This window comes from Anomaloglossus baeobatrachus, chromosome 2 (genome assembly GCF_048569485.1).
Source record: "Anomaloglossus baeobatrachus isolate aAnoBae1 chromosome 2, aAnoBae1.hap1, whole genome shotgun sequence".
In the NCBI taxonomy this organism is placed as follows: domain Eukaryota; kingdom Metazoa; phylum Chordata; class Amphibia; order Anura; family Aromobatidae; genus Anomaloglossus; species Anomaloglossus baeobatrachus.
Genome location: NC_134354.1, coordinates 436,364,241 through 436,385,877, shown reverse-complemented (window position 1 = coordinate 436,385,877; position 21,637 = coordinate 436,364,241). Strand labels below are relative to the sequence as shown.

The 21,637-nt window shown below is 43.5% G+C and overlaps 1 protein-coding gene across 1 annotated transcript in view; it reads right to left on the bottom strand.

Annotated features, from left to right (window-relative positions):
- UNC45B (unc-45 myosin chaperone B) overlaps window positions 1-21,637 on the bottom strand; it is a 45,269-nt gene that overhangs the window by 8,385 nt on the left and 15,247 nt on the right. Inside the window, exons 5-16 of the mRNA XM_075336252.1 lie at window positions 19,154-19,243; window positions 17,963-18,130; window positions 16,177-16,342; window positions 13,311-13,481; window positions 11,105-11,276; window positions 10,649-10,949; window positions 9,697-9,791; window positions 9,370-9,511; window positions 9,149-9,289; window positions 8,866-8,993; window positions 7,545-7,611; window positions 5,883-5,996 (exon numbers count right to left, since the gene is read on the bottom strand). Of these exons, the coding sequence (XP_075192367.1) occupies window positions 5,883-5,996; window positions 7,545-7,611; window positions 8,866-8,993; window positions 9,149-9,289; window positions 9,370-9,511; window positions 9,697-9,791; window positions 10,649-10,949; window positions 11,105-11,276; window positions 13,311-13,481; window positions 16,177-16,342; window positions 17,963-18,130; window positions 19,154-19,243 (1,755 nt within the window). The remainder of the gene's footprint in view (window positions 1-5,882; window positions 5,997-7,544; window positions 7,612-8,865; window positions 8,994-9,148; window positions 9,290-9,369; window positions 9,512-9,696; window positions 9,792-10,648; window positions 10,950-11,104; window positions 11,277-13,310; window positions 13,482-16,176; window positions 16,343-17,962; window positions 18,131-19,153; window positions 19,244-21,637) is intronic.

The window sequence follows — 21,637 nt, the reverse complement described above, 5'->3', positions numbered from 1 at the left end:
GCCTCATTAGTGTCCCCCCACCCGGCTACCAAGCCAATTCTCCACCATACTCTGTAGGCCCAGGTTGAAAATATCGATCCCAATATCAGATAGATGCACCCCATCTGCCCTATAGATGCCTTGCTCAAAACCTTCCAAGTCAATGTGCCTAAAGGACGACTCTCCAATAGAAATTAAAAAATTTGCTAAAACCCTATTAATTCGCTTTCTAATCTTCTCCACAAAAGAAAATTGGGATCCACACCAAACCAATCTGGGGATAATCTCAGAAAACACCAACGCTGCTGTAGGAAAAATATTTTTGACCAAAATAATGTCTCTTTTCACCCGAGCAAGAAAATCAAGAGTTCTGATTCTTCCCACATCATTACCTCCTACATGAATGATTATTAAAGGGGTGGTTCACCCATATTTTTTATTGTCTAGATCGATATTATATTGAGAAACAATGTTTCTCTCAAATACCTTGTGTTAGCAATAGTGCCTGTGAGAGGCGCTATTGCAGACCGCTGCTCCCCGTCCAGTGACGTACCCGTCCAATGCTGCCACGTCACATCCGTGCGGCCGGCTACAGTCTTCCAGACTCTGAGCTGTGAGCGGTGTTTCACTGCTGTCACAGCCCATTTGCTCCCCCCTCCTCCTCCCTCCTCCCTCCTAGCACAGCACGACGCGTCTCCTGCTCCCCCTTCCCTCCTCCCTCCTCCCTCCTCCCTCCTAGCACGGCACAGAGACGTGCTGTGAGGGAGGAGGAGGAGGAGCAGGGAGAAGATGGGCTCAGAACGGAGCCGGCCGCACGGATGTGACGTGGCAGCATTGGACGGGTACGTCACTGGACGAGGAGCAGCAGTCTGCAATAGCGCCTCTCACAGGCACTATTGACAACATAAGGTATTTGAGAGAAACATTGTTTCTCAATATAATATCTATCTAGACAATAAAAAATATGGGTGAACCACCCCTTTAAATCAGGAGTTGGGTAATACGCAATATTCCTTCTCAGCATAGTTACAAGATGCTCCCATTTCATGCCCCGGCTGCTAAGCCAAAAAACATTAACCTGTTCAAGTCCAAAAGTAAGATTCTCTGTATAAATCCGAGCAGCGGCGCGTTTCTGGGCCCAGTAAATAAACGAGTGGCCAATGATCCATACAGTCAGTGGCTCTGTAAATAAAGATAATTAATTAAGCAATAGCTGAGGCCTTACATACAGTTTGTACCGTCCAGATGTCCATCTCCCCAACTTCATAATTTTCCCCTTAGGTAATCCTAAGCTGGCTGCCACCGTGGCAGCCCCAATTATAAAGGAATGTGACGATATTTTCAAATCATTCTTTCCTAGAAATGACAAGCAACTTTTTAACATTGAGTTAAACTGAAATTTCGTCGCTGGGTCGCCAGAGCTATGAATAAATAATGCTCCCGACACCGGAGGGCGAACACTCAGCCAATGCCGAAGGTTAGCAATTGGACATACTAGTGAATCAGGAATGCATGAAAGCTTAATTAAATGACCCTTCTTAAATTGATCGGTTTTAGAGCTATTAACAGAAATAAAACAATGAGATCTAAAAACCTTCACGTCCTCAACTAATAACCCACTAACCGCTTTTTTACTATGCGCCACTAATTCCGAGATCCGCAGCGCAGCGAAAAATGCAATAACAAACGCGGCTCGAAACAACAAAGTCTCAAAAGCATCCCTACAAACCGACTCCAAAGCAACCCACAGCTCTTCTAACAACTCCATCGAGATAGGACGTCTATTATCACCTTGAACCGATCCCTTCTTGAGCCCTTTAAAAAACTGCCTAACAGAAAAAAACGAAAACAGCGACTGAAAACCCCAGATTTTTAGAAAAAATGAAATACCTGACACCGCTTTATGCAGAGCCGAATGGCTGCTCCCTCCCATCAGCTCAGAATGTATATAAGTCCAAACGGAAGACAACTCACCCCTGTAACTATCCCAACCTCTAGCATCGCAAAACTGCTTCCATTTATTCCATGCCGCAGCATAAGCTGCCCATGTATTTGGAGCCAAGGAATTCTTTATACAACCTGAGATTAAATCCCTAGAATCTGAAAATAGTGCTCTGGACAAGCCACTTCTACCTGTTCCTTTTCTCCTTTTCTCAGCCCGGACAACCGCTGTAAAAAAGATAGAGAAGAAAACCCGGGCCGCTCTTGAGTCAATACTGCTTTCAACCAAATGTTAGTTCTCAAGCATTGAAAAACAATCTGCCTCAGCAGCCTGGCTGACCAAAGACATTTGGATGACAGCGTATTAACCGCAAAAACAAGACCTTTAATACTGGAACAAAGACATATCCTCTTGTTAGCAAGAACCTCACCCCAAAGAGATACGACTACAAAAACTGCAAATAACTCTAAAGCTAGCTTTCTCTTTGTCACACCAACAGCTAGCCATTCTTTCGGCCAGGCATCAGCAGACCAAGTATTGCCTAAAGAAACTAAAAACCCATGAGAAGCATCTGCAAAAACTCGAAGACCCAACTCCTCAGACGAACAAAACTGCTCCTGCAGGCAGCTAATCCCATTGAACTCGCCTAAAAATCTCCTCCAGACTAACAAGTCTTCCCTCATTTCCGCAGATACTCGAATATGTGCCATAGGATAGCTTAACCCCTTAATACTGTCATATAGCCTGCGGCAAAACACCCTTCCCATGGGATTGATATGAAGAGCAAAATTAAGTGATCCTAATAGTGACTGCAATTCTCTAAGGGTGACCTTTTTCCTTGACCCAATATTATCAATTAAATCTCGCAGCCGCCTCAACTTATCATCCGGCAGGCTGCACTCAAGCAACGCTGAATCAATTGTAATACCCAAAAAATCCAGCTTCTGGCAGGGGGATACTGTTTTTTCGCCAGCCACAGGAACCCCAAAATGGTTCATAAACATTAAAAACGTCTGCAACAACTCCAAACACAAATCAGAATCCCTGTGGCCCACGAACAAAAAATCATCCAAGTAGTGCAGGATCCCGCCAGCCGGCACAGAATCCTGCACAACCCAATGTAAAAATGATGAAAAGCTTTCAAAATAAAAACAGAATAATGCAAACCCCATTGGAAGACACTTGTCAAAGAAAAAATCCCCATTAAAGTAAAACCCCAACGAGTTGAAACCAGATGGATGAACCGGCAATAATCGGAACGCCGATTTTATGTCAGACTTTGGCAGGAGAGCTCCGCGACCAAACCGTCGAAGGAGCTCCACTGCCATATCAAACGATGCATACCGTACAGATGCATCCCTGGCATCAACTTCGTCGTTCAGAGACCCTCCCTGTGGAAAAGACAAATGGTGTATAACCCTAAAACTGCCAGCCTCCTTCTTCGGCACTATTCCCAAGGGTGAAATTCGGAAATTAAAAAACGGAGGCGAAGAAAATGGGCCCGCTAATCTGTCCATAAGCAATTCCTTTGAAATGTGCTCAGAGACAGCTTGAATATGCGGCTTAATAGAAGGTAAATTTCTAAACACTACACAACCCTGACCCAAGAAGGGCGGTACAAAAAACCCATTCTCAAAGCCATTAGTTATTATTCTGGCTTTCAGCTTGTCTGGAAACTGTTTTAGCCACGGGAGCATTTTTTCCAACCTCACAGGAGTCTGTGCTTTTGAGAAAAGGCTCCCGTGGATTATTTGACTGCTGACCTGCTGTAGCACTACGCTTAAAACACCTCACCATGGGATGTGAACCTCCACAATTAGAGCATTCGTGCTTAAACCTGCAGTTGTTCAGCCATTTACAAGCTGATTCATTAAAAGCAAAGCAGACTCCTTTCTTCAACTGCAGATTAGGAGCCTGCTTTGCCACTGTGTTCCTCTGTGGTAACATCAAATTTAACCATAACCCTACATCCTTTTCCCCCCACTTCATATTAGCATGGACTGACATTTTTTGTCTAAATGACTCGTCATAGACTAGCCATGCAATTCCCCCGAAATTCCGGAAGGCTTCCAATATCGCATCAATATGCTGGAACAGCCCACTGCAATCTCCAGGGAACCGCTCACCCAACACAGAAGCATAGATTGCGAACGCCTGCAGCCAGTTGTGAAAGGACTTGTACGTCTTTTTCTTATCATTGTCCAACTCACTCCTGACCTCAGTCCCCGCAATCCGTGCAGGCAACAGTGAAAATACATCTACATATTCTTTATTCCAAATCTTCTCCTTTACAGCTCCAGTCAAATGGAACCCCAAAGGAGAAGATTGACATGTTAGGGCTTCTTTGTAACAGGTTTGTGGAATACCCTGCACAAGCTCCTGTGAATCTACATGCAGCACTGGCTGGGGGGTAGCTAACCTAGCACCAGTCTGCATAAATTCTGAACAAATACTGTAAATAAAGTCCCTAACGCTATCTACACTAGCTGTGTGAGAAAAAGGGGAATGTGAAAATGTAGTCTCACCATTCCTGTAGTCCCGAATCTCTCTCCTGCTGCTGGCATCCGATGGCTGGGAGGCAGCGACCGATGATACCGGGGCGGCAGGCCCAGGAACCCCGCAGGCCTCGCCGCTGTCGCTCGCGGAATCCTCGGAGGTCCAGGCCTGTAGCGCCGCCGCTGCAATGGAGCTCTTTTGCAGCAGCGACGGCCTGCTACGGCCCGCGACAACCTCCTCTCCATGGACAGCGGCAGCCCGACCCACGACCTTCGTCACCGCCGTCGCCTCTGGATGATGCGACCTCCGGACATCACGTGCTGCTGCCGCGAAGTCCCGCGAGACCGATGACACTGCTCGTGTGGATCTCGCGTGACCGCTGCTTCCGCTTCTTCCGGATCTCCGCTCAGGCTCTTGTCTCTGCGATGATGCCGCCGCCGCTGCTTTCTTCCGGACTTCCGAAGGTGCCGCTCCAGCCTTGCCGCTCCTGGACCTCCTCTCCGACCCCGGCGGTGAGTACGCCTCCTTCCTTTTTCTCGACCTCCGAGCCATGCCGACGCCTTCCTCCATCGCCGCGACCGGAACCACTGCCGCCGACTCCGACACTTCTCCCCTCTCCCGCTGCTCCGATTCTTCCACTCCGCCTTCCCCCAGACAGGCACGCATCCACTGGACTCCGTCTTCCTCGCCGGCCCTCTGGATCAGCTGCTGAAGTAAAACCTCCATGGCAACTTCTTCTTTGATCTTCAGCTGTGACTGGCACAGCTGACCAAAACCCACTCTTTTATAGGGAAAAACCTTCCCGCACAAAAAGTGAATCACCAATAAATAACCACCAGACACCCGCGCGGTGTGTTAATTGGCCAGAGCCACACACCCGCGTTACTAGGCAGAAAATTACCTCCTAACCTCACAAAATATTATAAACATCCACGCAGTGCTCCGATTGGCCACAGGCCACACACCTACTAGGTAGAAAATACCTCAGGACCTGTATGATCATGTTAATCCCCCAGCTAGTTGCTATGGGATTTTTCATTATACAGGTCGCTACTGCGACATGTATCGTTACTGAGTCGTTGGTAAGGTCTGACTGTGTGACATCTCACCACTTACCAGCGATCCTTATCAGGTCGCATCGTTGTCGGGATCGCTGGTAAGTCACTAAATGTGACGGGGGCTTAAGGATATGTTCACATGGGGTCTTTTCTCTGTGTCATACCCCTGCAAACAAATAGATAATGATGCAAAAAATTTTTTAAAAAGGTGTAGATTTCCTGTTTGTTTCCCTTTGCATTGCTAATGGTGAAATTTGTAATAACATTGCAGCATAAAGTGAGATATCATCCACGGGTCTACTACTATAATGTGTAGTAGAAAGTGTGATGCGTATTTGACCCATGAAAACTCGCACAAAGACAAGCCAAGTTTAAAAGATGGGAAATTCAATTTCTTTATTACATACCCGCTCTCCAGGAAATGCAATGTCTGGGTTTGATACAGCTGCTATCTTAGCCAGACCATGAGCGGCCTTTGTTTTCCCTGCTTCTGTACCTTCTAGGGCTAGTGGAATCATGGCCTATCCAAATAAAATACAAGCATTATAGATTAGATAAAAAATCAGCACAATACTGCTATAAAGCCATAAGCTAATTATAATAGGGGAAATCTGGCCTATTTCCAGGGCCCTAGGCTTCTGGCAGGCCTTTGGACAGATTTCCCTCATTATAATATTTTGGGCGGCAACACACACCTCGTTCCCGTTTCCCCACAGCACTTATCTGGGCAGGGAGCTTTCCCAGAGCTCTACTGTCAGCAATACAGAGGGACTGGAGAAGCGCACCAGAGGAACACAAGCGAGGTATGTGGGTTTTTTTTCTTAACGTACATGAGATGTGTGCCAGTATATAAGAGCTATATGAGGGCTCATCCTGTATAAAGGTAGTTATATATAGGCTCACACTGTATATAGCAGGCTATGTGAGTGCTCATACTGCTGTATATAGGGAGCTATGTGGAAGCTTATACTGTATATAGGGACTATGTAAGGGCTCACAGTGTATATACGCAGCTATGTAGTGGGTCATTCTGTATATAGGAGGCTATGTGAGGACTCATCCTATATATAGGGAGCTATGTGGGGGCTCATACTGTATATAGGTCCTATATGAGGGCTCATCCTGTAAATAGGGAGCTATGAGGGGCTAATATTGTATATAGGAGGCTATGTGAAGGCTCATCCTGTATATGGGGGTGGTATGTGGGGGCTCACACTGTATATAGTGGGTTATGTAAGTGCTCATATTGTCTATAGGAAGCTGTGGGGCTAATACTGTATATAGGCGCTATGTGAGTGCTCACACTGTAGTGCGGCACGGTGGCTCAGTGGTTAGCACTGCAGTCTTGCAGCGCTGGGATCCTGGGTTCAAATCCCACCATGGAAAACATCTTCAAGAAGTTTATATGTCCTCCCCGTGTTTGCGTAGGTTTCCTCCCACACTCCAAAGACATACTAATAGGGACTTTAGATTGTGAGCCCCAATGGGGACAGTGTTGCCAATGTATGTAAAGCACTGTGGAATCAATAGCGCTATATAAATGAATAAATATTATTATTATTATATAGGGAGCTATGTAGTGGGCCATTCTGTAAATATGAAGCTATGTGTGGGCTCATACTGTATATAAGGCTCATGTGAAGCCTCATCCTCTCCTCAATATTAAGTGATACAATTAATAATATAAAGCAATAATTTTAATTCAGGTGTTAATAATATTGAGCAAAATGAATTGCAGCCTATTAGTGCATCCCTCCACAACAGTCATGGTTTCTCATGTGGCCCAACGGGAAGGTTAATTTACCGCCCCTGCTCTATTATGTCTAGCAGTATGTTATGTATAGCGCTATACATAATGGGAAAAAATGTGCTGTCCTTCTCATTTTACATCTGCCAATGTGCACTTTGTGTGTTAATCACGTGACCTATCAAAATGGGATTTTGTGACATGTCACATGATACATCGGTTGCTTGGGGGGGCACTGTCCAGGGTCCTAGCTACACTGAATCTGCCACTGTATACAGCAGACTGGACTGTAAATGGTAATATCATGTTACCCTGTATTTACCTTGCCTCCTCCTTGTGCAACAATTGTTCCTCTGTCCTTGGGATCGTCACACAACGCTAAGAAAACCCTAAAACATTCAAATTATTATCAATTATTTTTCAAGAATTTTGCAGCTCTAAAAATTTCAGACATGCAGGTCAAAACATTGTACCTATATTCAACAAATATAATGTATAAAATGTATTTTACTTTTATATAGAGGATAGCCTGCAGACACTGTTTCATGCAAATAAGGGATATGTTGATTTTCTGAAGCTAAAATGGCTCTTCGTTGGAAAGGCCTCTAAAATTTCTGGTCCCTAATTAAAGCATTTTTCTCAAGATCATAAATGGTTAAAATTGCAAAGTGCTTGTAAAAACAAGTAAACAAAAATCTCATATTTTTCAAAGACAGAGTCATTTTTAATGTTATTGTTTACTACTCATTGCCTAGGTTACCACCCACTGCTGCAGTCATCAGAAGTGGCCAGTCTCTTAGGCAAGGAGCATAGTGCTTACAAGCTGTTTTTCCAATAGAATTTGCCAGCATCGGTCTGAAAATGGCCAGATGGATTGGATCCAGCTCCAGTGACCCTGTGCTGCACTGATGCTGCAGAAGTAAAGTTAACAATGTTTACAGCACACAATTTGGGCAAGTGGGGTAACAATACCACTGGTCTAAACTGTTAACCAAGCAATCAGGAGTGCCCTCTACCTCCAGCAAGCAGAAGGCTGTGGAGCATTACACTCCACGGGGAGGATGATAAAATGCCTTTATTAGTTTTGCAATTTTACAGAACCTGGCATTAAACTAAATATGACATTAGAATCCAAGTCTTAAAAATAAGCTGTAGATTGAGGTCATCTTCAGTCAAGAGTGAATTTTCGTCTCTGGGATTTCCATATATCAGTAGAATTCAGGTCTCCTGATCCCGGTGTGTCACTACTACCTTCATTGTAATCTTAACCCCTGTCTGGCACCATGAAACAAAAAATCATTAGTTGCAGCAAACTGCATGGGACCACATTGACCCCATGGTACCAGAAGGAGCAGTAACAGTCAAATGTTTCATCAGTTCAAAGAAATTCCAATGAGATAGCCGCACATGTAGAGCTCTTCCTTTCTGGAGTGTTACCGAAGGAGAACAAGACCCCATATATTCCAATAAGTGGGAATCCTGATATTATCCTGTTAAGCTTTACTGTTACTCTTGGGACTGGTTAAATATGACAAAGTGTCTTTCCCACCATAGGAGATTGTTTGCCCGATTTACAGTATTATGTGTACACTTGGATACACTTGGCCAGTCTATGAGTGCTACACAGTAGTTTATGACATTACCTTGCTAGCTGTTCTTTGGTTTGGTCTGTAAGTATGGCATTGTCTGCTTTCACCATGCAGGACAAAGCGGAGATGATATCAGCCTGTAGTAGTCTCTTTACACGTTTAGTCACAAAGTCTTTCTTATCCTAAAATAAAAAATAATTTAAGAAATTGTTACTGAAAACATCGTGTACATTTTTTCTGTTTGAGGTCTATGTCATCATCCTATTAATACATGTTGTCCTATGAATAATTCAAATACACTTGTATCCAACGTGAATAACATTAGTCCACTACTTGCCTTTGGGTGTACCTCTGGCACATGTTGCTTGGAAAACTTAGCCAGCTGCACAAGCTCCGGGATGACCTCCTTCACATCATAGCTGTTCGTGCAGTTGACCAAAGTTGAAGCCACAGAGTAGAGAATAGTCTTATCACTTGTCTGTGCCCAAGTGAAATCATACTATTAGTACATATCAACTGTATCATGACATAAGTAAATATATACATGTTCTAACATACCTTTGACATGTCAAACATGGCTTGCAGAGCTGGCTCATCTTCAACAAAGTCATCTTTTACATCGGCATCCAATGTCAGATATGCTAGTCCTTCCACCGCCCACTTCCTAGTCTGTATGTCGATGCTTGGGTTACACAACCACCTATGATAAAGAACCAATCACCAATCTTGGATTAAAATACCATCCAAGAAGTGTGCCTAAATTTACCAAGCCTAGTATTCTTATGCATATTCAGGAATTCCCTGCCCTTTCATGTTTCAAAGCTATGCCGTATGGAATTATACAGTTTTCTGATGAGATATCCTTTATATTACATATATACTTACTTCCTACATTGCTTTGCAAGTTTATCAGTGGATCCTTCTGCAAACTGTCTTAAAGCATAGTCTGTACCTCCAGCTGATCCCAGCTTGCAAAGTCCCTGAAATTCATAAATTACTCTAGTTAATCAGAATTCCTCAATAACATAATAAAGTTACATGATCTATACACAATGAAGTATGTAAAGAAATGGTAATATAAAGGTGTACAAATCCTTCACAAGACAAGTTCAGCTTTCAAAAAACAGAACGAGATATCTTTTAAACCACCACTACAAATTTTTTTTCATTGTATCACGGAAGTGGTGCGTTAAATATAATCCCCCTGCCCCTGGTCTTATAATCACTTTCTATTGTGGCCACGTCAGTTGGTCTCGGTGATTTGTGACCTGTCGGCAGCCCCAGTGTTTCCAGGAGCACGCTGTAGGTTACAACTCAATACAACTCTATGAGAGTCTCATTTTGGCTCTCATAGAGATGCATTGAGACCTTGTGATGTAATTTCTGACTTTTGGCCAGTCAGATGCTACTGTCACAAGATGGCGTCGGAGCAGTGTCAGTAAAAGGTGAAGCCGCGGGAAGGTGAGTATATGACAGGGAGCAGGAGTCTTACATTTAAAGCACCACTCCAGTGCTGAAAAAAACTCAAAAAAACTGGAGTGGTGCTTTAAAGGTGTAAACAGAGGGAAAAATGACATGGCTCCACTCAGCAGGATCCAGTTACTACTTTTAACCATAGGTTGTCCCAACTTGATGCCCCAAAAGCAAGATCTTTAAAATCTTTAATTTAAAAATATATTTATGTCTTCCTTATTGCATTATTCCCTTTTGGCTTCCAGATCTCAATTACCATCTAATTTCCCTATAAAAATGATGTAACATACCTGCATTGGGTTATTTTCCATAGTCATTGTCTACGCTCTAAATTACACAATGGACATAAAAAGTTCATACTCACCACCAAGGCTCGGATCTTTATCTTCTCATTCTTTGTTTTCTTGTAGATGTCTTTCAACAAGGATACTCCATTTGTTATAATGAAAGTGGCCCGGTTGAGTTTTGTAGAGGCATGAATAAGAGCTTCCACTGCGACCAGTTGGTCTATTTCATTTTCTGACCCAGTTAGAGCTACCATCATCTCCATAACCCCCGGCAATGCCAGGAGTTTATTTCCCAAATCAAACGGCCCCTGCAAAATTCCTGACACAGTCTGTATGGCATGAAGGTTCTTCTCCATATTTTTGGGGTCAAACTGTCCACTGTGATAAAGAAAAGCACAAATATTCACTATACTATATGATTTACAATGAATTTTACTACTGAACCCTTGATTAAAAAAAAGAAAAAAGTTTTATGATAAAGTTGATCATTTTATTATAGAAAAGTTTTGCCTTTTTCTTCCATAGTGACTTACATTATATACTCCTCACAAATCTGTCTGAAGTTATCTCTCTCTGGATCACAACGCAGATCATCATAGAGTTTATTGAGAAGGATTGAAGCCGTTAACCTGGTATTAACCGTCAAAGGAAGGCAATTTGGTAATTCAGGAATCTGACTTAAGACCTTAAGAATCTTCTTTAAGCCTAACGGAAAGAAGAAAATGGAGAAGATTTTTTTAAATTACAAGTGGACTCTGAAAAGCAATACACTGTCCATCCAGTTATAAGGGTATCAATGTCTTAAGAAAGTAGTATACTAAAATGAGAATTTTAAGACATTTCCCATTACCTTTCACATGTATTAAAAGTAAGGTAGTCTAAATCATAGGAGAAAAGAGTAGGGACTCAGCACCAATGCCAAAGGAGAAAAATATCCAAAAATGTATAAAAAATAGAAACTTTATTCGATCATATTAAAATTCAAAATATCAACGATTCCATAAAAACGTCATGGCTTGACGCGTTTCGGACAGTAAAATAAACTCTCCGAAACGCGTCAAGCCATGACGTTTTTATGGAATCGTTCATATTTTGAATTTTAATATGATCGAATAAAGTTTCTATATTTTATACATTTTTGGATATTTTTCTCCTTTGGCATTGGTGCTGAGTCCCTACTCTTTTCTCCTCAACGCTCCTACGGACCAGCCGTGTCTGGTGGACTACTTGCACCTCGCCTGAACTGAGAGAGTACATATACGGGTGAGGTGATATTTTCTTTTTCTTACAAGTCTAAAATCATAATAAGACTAACAAGGAGAAAATGTGGCTTATTTGAATCCTCTAACATAATATAACTGCTTGCAATGATAATTAAATTTAGTGTAAAAGAAACCAAACATTTTAAACTTTTACAATATTATATTTCATGTTCTTATTTTATTAGATCAAGAGGATGAAAACTTTTAACCATATAGAGAGAGGGAATCTCTATGCCTCTTTCCCATATTGAATCTTAATCTATGCATGTTTTCCACTCTTAAAGGGCATTTGTCAGTAGGATCATTCCTGCTAAGCTGTCTATACAGGCATGCAGGTCATAGAAAGTTGAAGCAAATTATATCCTGATATCTGAAATCCGATGAATGGTTCCTGAGAAAGTCATGTTTTCTATGACCCACATGCCCATATAGATGGCTGAGTAGCATTGATCCTACTGACATATTCCCATAAACGCCACTGCAGAAACATGGTAGTGAGTCACGTTAGCCAAGGGCCATACAGCCTTAAATGCTACACTGTCACACAGAGTTTTGCACAAACTTCGCTGACTGTCATGGCGATGTTAGGCTCTGTTAACATTGCAGATTTTGACACTTCGGCCTATGGTTTCTCTGGTTTCAGGTTTAAGAAGGGCCTTTTGTTGAGAAATATAATATTACATAATGAGTTATGGATAGTAGAGTTCAAGAAATTAAACGTTGATCAACACTGCATCGATCTGCTATGTGCTGATTCATATGCAGGCTAGCAAGAGTTAATCTCTGTTCGTCTGCTTGCTCCTTTGATCCCATGTTGTGGTAAGTCCTATCACATCTGCACCCCACCTCTTTATGTTGGTTGAATCCTTCCACCCATGCCAGCAATAGTTTATTTTATGTTGGCCTGTGAACTTTTGTGTCCCAGACTTTATGGAGATTCTTGTGCTTATTGCTTGGTGTAGTTGTGGAGTTTACCCCCTGTGGTTTAGTTGCTTCCCTACTGCTCTTGTGTTTCCTAATGAATCTCTTATTGTCTTTACCTTTTTGTGTGCATGCAGTGTGACATAGTTTTGGATTTCCCTTGTCTATCTCTCTTTATCTGAGGGATTCATCACACTCCTGTTCCTTCCCTCCTTGGGGGAAAGGAGATGGGGAATCAGATCAGGACTGGTCAGGAGCAGGGCCAGGAAGGAGACATGAGTATTTCCACCATCAGGAGTATCTCCCTTAGCTTGAGGGATAGCCTAGGAGTTCTGGTTCCCCACAATCCCATAGTCATCATGACAGCTACAAGGCATAGGACGTAAGAAGAGCCTACAAGACTTCGACCTTCTTGTCCCTGAAGATGGAATAGTGGTACTCATCAGCACCATGTGCTGTCCAAGGGAACTAGAGATTTTGGCAACCAGAGAAACTATAAAGGGCAAAAAATACAGTAATTTGCAAATGATAAGGACCACTTAGAAGACAGCTTCACCTGTATCAACCACAAAGAGAGTTTTGGAGTGGTCCTTATTCTTCAGGTCATATCGAGGGATGTTTTTATTAAGCAGATTTAGAGCTTGATCTCTGCCATGCCCAGAAACATTCTTACTAACAAGCATGTCCAGCAAATGCGTGGTGATCATCCGGAGGTCTTTCTTAGTATCTATAATAAAACAAGAATATTTACAGCTACAATCCTTTGCCTCAAGTATTTTATTATCATATAAAATGTAAGTATAATATGCTTAAAGAGATCATCCAGCTTGTTAAATGGCCTATATGTAGGATAGGCAATACATTTTAGATTGGTGACATTGAACTAATATTGATGGACTATTCTAAAAAAATGGCTATCAATATTAAAACTTTGGATTCTCCTTCTTCCTGAATTTTTTTTGTAAGTAATGAAGCTGAATGAGATAGAGTACAGTTGATAAGAAATGTAAAGAAAATAATAAAATAGACAATGAATAGACGAATAGTCCATAGTAGTAGTAGGTTTAGAACAAAATCCGACTTGGTTGTAGTAACCAGTAATTAATTCAGGCATCGGTATCAGACCCTCTAAATATGTTTATTGATGACCTTGTAGAGGGTTTATAGAGTAAAATGTCAGTATTTGCAGATAGTATAAAACTCTTAAGGTAATTAACACAGAGAAGGATAATATAGTGTACGAATATAAGGTTATAGCCATAATAATCAGATCTAATAAGATCCACATCATTCACCAGTCTTGTGTGATGTCTTATTATTTAAACATTAAAACATTTTCAGCATTAAGGACGGAGTCACGCGCTACGATATATCGGGCAATATGTTGTCAGGGTCACGGATTCTGTGTCGCACATCCGGCATCGTTAGAGATATCTTAGCATGTGACAGCTACGAACAACTGTGAACGAGCAAAAATACTCACCTTATCGTTGCTCGTTGACACGTAGTTCATTTTCATAAAGTTGTTCCTCCTTCTGCGCGCCGGTTGTTCGTCATTCCCGAGGCAGCACACATCGCTCCGTGTGACATCCTGGGAACGACGGACACAGCTAACCTGCGTCCCGCCGGCAATGCGGAAGGAAGGAGGTGGGCGGGATGTTACGTCCCGCTCATCTCCGCCCCTCCGCTTCTATTGGGCGGCCGCTGTGTGACGTCGCTATGACGCCGAACGTCCCTCCCCTTTAGGAAGAGGATGTTCGCCGCCCACATCGAGGTCGTTCAGGAGGTAAGTATAGTGTGACGGGGGTAAACGACTTTGTGCGCCATGGGCAACAAATTGCCCGTGACGCACAAACGACAGGGGCGGGTGCGATTGCTCATGCGATCGCACGATATATCGTCCCGTGTAACGCTGCCCTAAGGCTTGAGCGAGCTTTCTCTGGGCACCTGGATGAAATATCACACCAAAATGGCAGTTGTGCAGAGCAAAAAGAAAGATGACCGTTACAGCCTTCATGCTGAAAGAGCTTTACAAGTGTTGTACAAATACTGTACATGAATGAACAGTAAAAATCTTTTGATTGTTCTTTTTATACCTAGCATTTCAACAATGAAGCAATGGTATACATTAGGTGAAAGTTGGATTCATCATCCCCATACTTGGGGATTCTTTACTGTAAGAGCATTGAAACTATAGAACTCTAAAGCCTGTTTAACACGCAGCGACATCGCTAGCGATGTCACTCATGAAAGCACCCGCCCCTGTCATTTGTGCGTCACGGGCAAATCGCTGCCCGTGGCGTACAAAATCGCTAGTACCCGTCACACATACTTACCTTCCTAACGATGTTGCTGAGGCCGGCGAACAGCCTCTTTTCTAAGGGGGTGGTTCGTGCGGCGTCACAGTGACGTCACACGGCAGGCGTCCAATAGAAGCAGAGGGGCGGAGAGCAGCAGCAGGAAAGTCACGCCCACCTTGTTGCCAGAGGACGCAGGTACGGTGTTGTTCGGCGTTCCTGGGGTGTCACACATAGAGATGTGTTCTGCCTCAGGAACGACGAACAACCTGCGTCCAGCACCAGCAACAATTTTCTGAAAATGAACGACGTGTCACCGATCAATGATTAGGTGAGCCGGATGTGCGTCACGAATTCCGTGACCCCGACGACATATCATTATCGATATTGTTGCGTGTAAAGCCCCCTTAACACAAGATGTTAATTAATTGAAAAAGTTTAAGAAGGGCCTTTCGTTGAGAAATATAATATTACATTATGAGTTATGGACAGTAGATATCTAGAAATTGAATGTTGATTCAGGGACTTATTTGGGGGTAATTTATTCTGGATTATTTCTCCCACTTTATGGAGTAATTTAACGTCTCAAAATTTTTTTTAGTCTTTTACTGTATCAACACAAGAAGAGTTATGGGTAAATTTGATTTTTGTAGGGTTTTTTTTAACATTGTCAACTACAGAACTACAGTATATGAGAGTATTAACCAATCCTGGTTGAGTCCAAAATGTTGTATATCTTCATGCTTATTACACTATGTTCAAATTTTCTCTCCAGGACAGGAGACAAACTCTAGCACAGCGCCACCTATTGGATGTAGCGATCCTAAAAGTTAAATGTGGATTTTTAACAATCCTTTCAATATAACTTAGGATATATATGCCAGATCAGAATCCCAATTTGCAGACACGGTGTTTTGGGGTGCTTGCCCCTCGTCAGTGCAAAGTATGGAGTGTCTGATCTGGCTATGAGAAGCTTTGTGGGACCACGGGGGAACACTATTCTACTATGAGCACTTATTTACTTTGTTGATACCCTGTATTTAGAAACAGCTTATGTTTATACAGTTATTTTTTAAATATAAATTATGGTTATATGCACACCATTATCAGGTATTTAAATCCTACCTAGTACAAGAGCCTCCTCTTTGCCGTGTTCTCTCCGATCCTCTTTAGTGAGAGAGTCCACAATATTCTGCACAAGATTGCATGTTGCTAGAGCAATTTCTTCATTGTCCATAGCCATAATGCGGCAGATCCGTTCAAGAGCAACAAGATGCAGAATAGCAGTGGCCTGTGTAGAATAAAAGGTTACTTGTCTTACACATTGGTAGACCATAACATACATACGCAAGGATTTGACAAGGTTTCCCTATATGATTCAGGATGAATATACTTCAACAAATCTAGTTTGTCTTGCGCTAGCAGCCAAAAATTACCGGTTGTGCATTTCATGAGTATGGCATGGCCTGATGTGATCTCGGGGTGATCTGGTATCACAGGTCACAGTGCATTGTGGATCGCAGATATGCTTTAGTGCCTGCTCACAATTTTCCCTGAGTTAGGGCATATTTAATTCCATTTTGTACTGAGAGAGTTAAGGTTCCTTTCAATCCTGCAGTGATCTAACAGTTAAGCCCCCATCCCACACAGCGAGATCGCTAGCGAGATCGCTGAAACGTCACAGGTTTTGTGACGTATCAGCGACCTCGCTAGCAATATCGCTGTGTGTGAAAAGCAGCAACGAGCTGGCCCCTGCTGCGAGGTCACTGATCGTGACAAAACGAACAGGACCATTTTTTACTCGTTGGTCTCCCGCTGTGCAGCACGCATCGGAGTGTTTGATGACAGGAGATCAATGAGCGTCCGTTCTGAGTGTGCAGGGAGCCGTTGTTACACAGGTCGCTGGTGGCTGATCTCTGATCACTGTGGAGATCTGCCTGATTGACAGCTCACCAGCGACCATGTAGCGCCGTTCCAGCGATCCCTGCCAGGTCGGATCGCTGGTCGGATCGCTGATGCATCGCTACGTGTAACGGGACCCTTACTTGTAATCTCAGCTGCAGACACTCGCTTCTGCTAGAAGTCTCCACTCTTCACTCCTTCCTATGTCGGCTATAGCTCACACTTAAGATGTTCACTTGGAAGTACCAGTCTCTGGAGGAAGCTGAGGTGTTGCTTCGGTTACACTGAAAAGTTTTAATTGTTGTGTCTCTCTCTCTCGTGTTTTTCTTTCCTACCTTGTGTTGTCTTATGTCAGTAGTGAGACTGGCGTACGGGGGGGAAGGACCTATCTAGAGACGTTAGGAAGTGCCGGGATCAGCCTCACGTGAGTGTTCGTAGGTGACCACGCTCCCCTCTCCCTAGCGCCAGGGCCCACCATTGCATCGTGTTCCCAGTGTACCCTGTGTGTTGTGGCACTCTCTGAGAGTCCCCTTATACTTGGCGGGACCCCGGTAGTCACTGCATGACAATATAGTAAACTGGAAATTTGTTGATCACTACTTTTAGTTTACCTACAATTAATTTTTCAGTAGAACTTTTGTTACACTTTTTTTGTAATGTAAGATCAATATTTTGTCCTTACTTTGAGATATGCTTATTCATCTTCAGTATTTTTAGGCTGAACGCATATTAACATAACACTACACTACACAACACTACCCGACTAACCCATAGACATGCATGCTCGTTTAGAGAAACATGATATGTTCTAAATAAGGAGAGGGAAAAAAAGAGGTCTCTTACAGACGCTTCTGAAAAAGGCTCATCTCCTGTGAAAATATACGATTGGGTACGATAAAATCCAACAATGCTGATCTTTTATCCAATCTCTGCCATCGGGGTTAAGTCGGCAGGTTTCGACATCCATATTCTACTGTGTGTGTATCCTAAAATAATAGCTATGACTTACTCGTGCTTTATGCCCAGTACACATTCCAGACAGTGTTCTCACTGCAGAGAGAATTAGCTCCGTATCTTTAGTTGCCACTAACTGCAGGAGAAGGTTGACACCATTGTTTTGGAAAATCCGCTCAGCACCAGCTTCCTCTCTGCCTAGAACTATAAGATTGTTGACAGCCTGATGGAAAACAAAATTGGATGAATAATTAAGTATTAGTCGCCAATTGTATAATTTCATATATAATGAACTGCACGTGTTTTATCTAGATCTCGGTGGATCATTTTTATTTATTCATCATTTGTTACTTCTTGCATGCACAAGTAATGGCTTATATTTGTAGATAAAGCTATCCTTTAAATTCCCAAAATGTCGGATTATGCTGATTTAATCAGGCAAAGCATTGTATGAATGGTAGGAGTAATGTAATCCTATGCTCAGAGAAGTATTATAGCAGCAATAATGTCATGATTACTATGAAAACTAACCTAACACTAGTTTAGATTTCCAATGAAATTACATTTTAAGATTGGCTTATTTTGTCTGCAGGAATCTGTACAGCTTGTACCATGCTAAGATGCCTGGTCTATGTACAAAGCTATTCTACCCTAAGCCTGCACTCACATCAGAAGACGTTTTATCTAATGTTATACTATGGGCAGCGTACATTTGCATTTTTTTCTTTAATGCTGATTTGGCATGAGAAAATATTCCGTAATCCGCAAATCGGATTACGCGCACCCATTCAAGTCTATGGGTGGTTCTTAAACATCAGACTGCACTCGGATGTCATCCGCTTACCAGTGTAGTCAGCTTTACGTGAACACAGACAATGGAGAAAATGGAGAAATTAACTTACCCGTACCTGTGCTCTAATTCTCACCTGTGAGAGCATTGGATCACATCACAGAAAACTGAAACTCAGCTCATGTTATTACCATAATAGATCCGATTCTCTCAGAAGTGTGAGTGTGAGTGCAGTCTTGAAGGATTGATGAAGAAGATGCAAAAATATTTGATGAAGTATGCCATGTGGTTTTATGAAATATAATGAATGAAAAATATCTATATGTATTTAATTGAAGGTACAGTAAGGCCTCATGCACCCCTGTGGGCGATGTATTTTGGTTCTATGAATGAAACATAAGTCTGTTTGCCTTTAGAAAGCAAGTTTTCAAAAAGAAAATGTGTCCTGGAACTCACTTTTTCCCTCTTTTCTTTTTCAGTATTTGGGTCTAGCAGGATTTCAAACATCTGTTGAACTCGAGAGTCAGTGGAAAACTGAACATGAAGCTGTGACAAACAAAAAAACCCCAAGATGCATACGATTAGATAGCCTGCTCAAGGATTATAGAAGATAGTACAAAATAACAATGATACACTTAGGTACTAAGCACATAGTAGAGACATGTCAAACATTGTGTACATCCGCACATGGAGCCCCCAGTAGCTTTGCACGCCATGTGTGCAACAACGCTGCGCTTTGTGAATATATCTGTCACGGGCGGGGAGGACGCCGTCGCTGCTGCGCTCTCGCTAACGCTCGGGTCCGGCGCTGCTGCGGCTTCTGCTGCTGCTCGGTGGCTCGAGCGGTGGGCCGGATCCGGGGACTCGAGCGGCGCTCCTCGCCCGTGAGTGAAAAGGGTGGTTGGTTTGGGGGATTTAGTCCGTGACGCCACCCACAGGTCGTGGTGAAGATGGTCACCACCGCTGCTGGTGATGGGGATCCCAGGAGCGATGGTAGGGAGCAGCTGGGATGTTGTTTTCCCCCTCTGTGGGTAGGGGTCGGTGGTCCCGGGGCCCGATCATGTGACGGGGAGGCAGGGTCGGTGAGGTGCAGGGTTGCAGGGACAGCGTGGCGCGGTGCCGGATGGCGTGGGTGTACTCACTCAGCAAGAAAGGTACAAAGTCCTTGGTAAACCAATCGGCTGGATGGACGGGTCCCGCAGCTGGCTGCAGTGTCTCTCCCCGGACAGGTGATGGCGGCTGTCTTTCCCTGCACCTTGATGTTCTCCTGACTACTATGGATTCCCAACGGTAGTCCGCTCCCCGGTGTATGGGTACCGGAGGAGCCCGTTTGCCCGCAGGCGCTGGCCCTTGGGTCTCTAGCCTTAGGCGGTAGCTGTATACCCTCACGGTGTGGGCTGTTGCCTTCAATCGGGACTTATTGCTGTTGTGAAACCCCTGGGGTTCCAGTCACATTCGGATCTGACTATTGTCGGCGGCTCCTAGCCTGGTCGGGGTCCGATGGCCCTGCCTGTGTGTGCTGGCTTCACTTCGCTCCCCGGTCGGTACCGGCGGGCCGTCGCCCGACCACGGTCCTACGGTTCCACGTTGCTCCACCATTCCTGCACACGGCCACCACCGTCTGCCAACCTTGCTGTCAGTGCCTGGGCCACAAACCCAGACACCCAAGTGTTCACTCCTCTCACTTCAAACTCCAACACTGTACTGTCACTTTTCCCGCCTCCAGGCCTGTGAACTCCTCGGTGGGTGGGGCCAACTGCTTGGCTCCGCCCCACCTGGTGTGGACATCAGACACTGGAGGGAGGCAACAAGGATTTTTGTTTGGCTGGTGTCCCTGTCTAATGGGGGTGGGGGGTGTTTGTATGTTATCTGTGACGACCTGGCTAGTCCAGGGCGCCACATATCCATAACCAATCCACTGCATGACATACCAAGGGCTGGAGTTATTAAAGGGACCTGGACAGCGGACAAATGTTACCCGAACCACAGGCAGCATGTATCTGTAAGAGGGTTGACCTACAGTCCTGTGCCCCACTTGATGACATCAATAATTTTATTGCAAATGTGTGATGTATTACTTATATATACTAAGCTATTGCAAGTTGTTTATTCACCTCCATAGTCAGAATAATACTTTGGGAATCATTACTAGTAATGGGCAGACCTGCACTGTAAAAGTCTGGATCCGCGCTGGTTCAACGTGTCACATCTAATGGATGCAACATTTCTTGGCAACTGCAGGCTGCTATTTTTAGGCTGGGGGGCACAATATGCATGGGCATTCCCAGCCTGAGAATACAGGCTCCCAGCTGTCGGCTTTATCATGGCTGAGTATCAAAATTGGGGGGTGGGGACTGCATGCCATTTTTTTAAAATGATTTATTTAACTCATTAAAAAAAAGGCCACATGCGGTTTATCTTATTTTGATACAATTTTTTAATTTTTACAGCAATAGAGATGTACATACAGTACATTTAATTGGTTTCAGTCAGACTCATTATCACACAGGGTTGGAACCGTCTGACTGTAACCAAGCCTGCCGGAGGGTGGGAAAAGCAGTGAATGTGTTTAAAGGAAAATGTGCGTCCCTGGAAGTAACGTTAGAGCCACGCGGAGACTTGGTAAGTATAACGTGCCTGCTCTACTCCCTCTATCCATTCAACCACCATTTTAGAGTGACGGATTCTGGTTCCCCTTAGACTTATATGAGGACCGGTGTCCAGCCAGATATCCTGGATCAATTCCGGGCCCGAGCCTGTTTTTTTTTTTTTTTGTAACCTCGTTGGACCAGCCAATCCCGGATATCTGCGAGTCCATTCATCACTATTCGTTACGAATAATCCAAACCTGTATAGCTACTATTCACCCATCACTAATCATGACCTTTCTTAAAAATCTAATATTAGTAATCTGTCAATTTTCATACTGGCCACACGGGC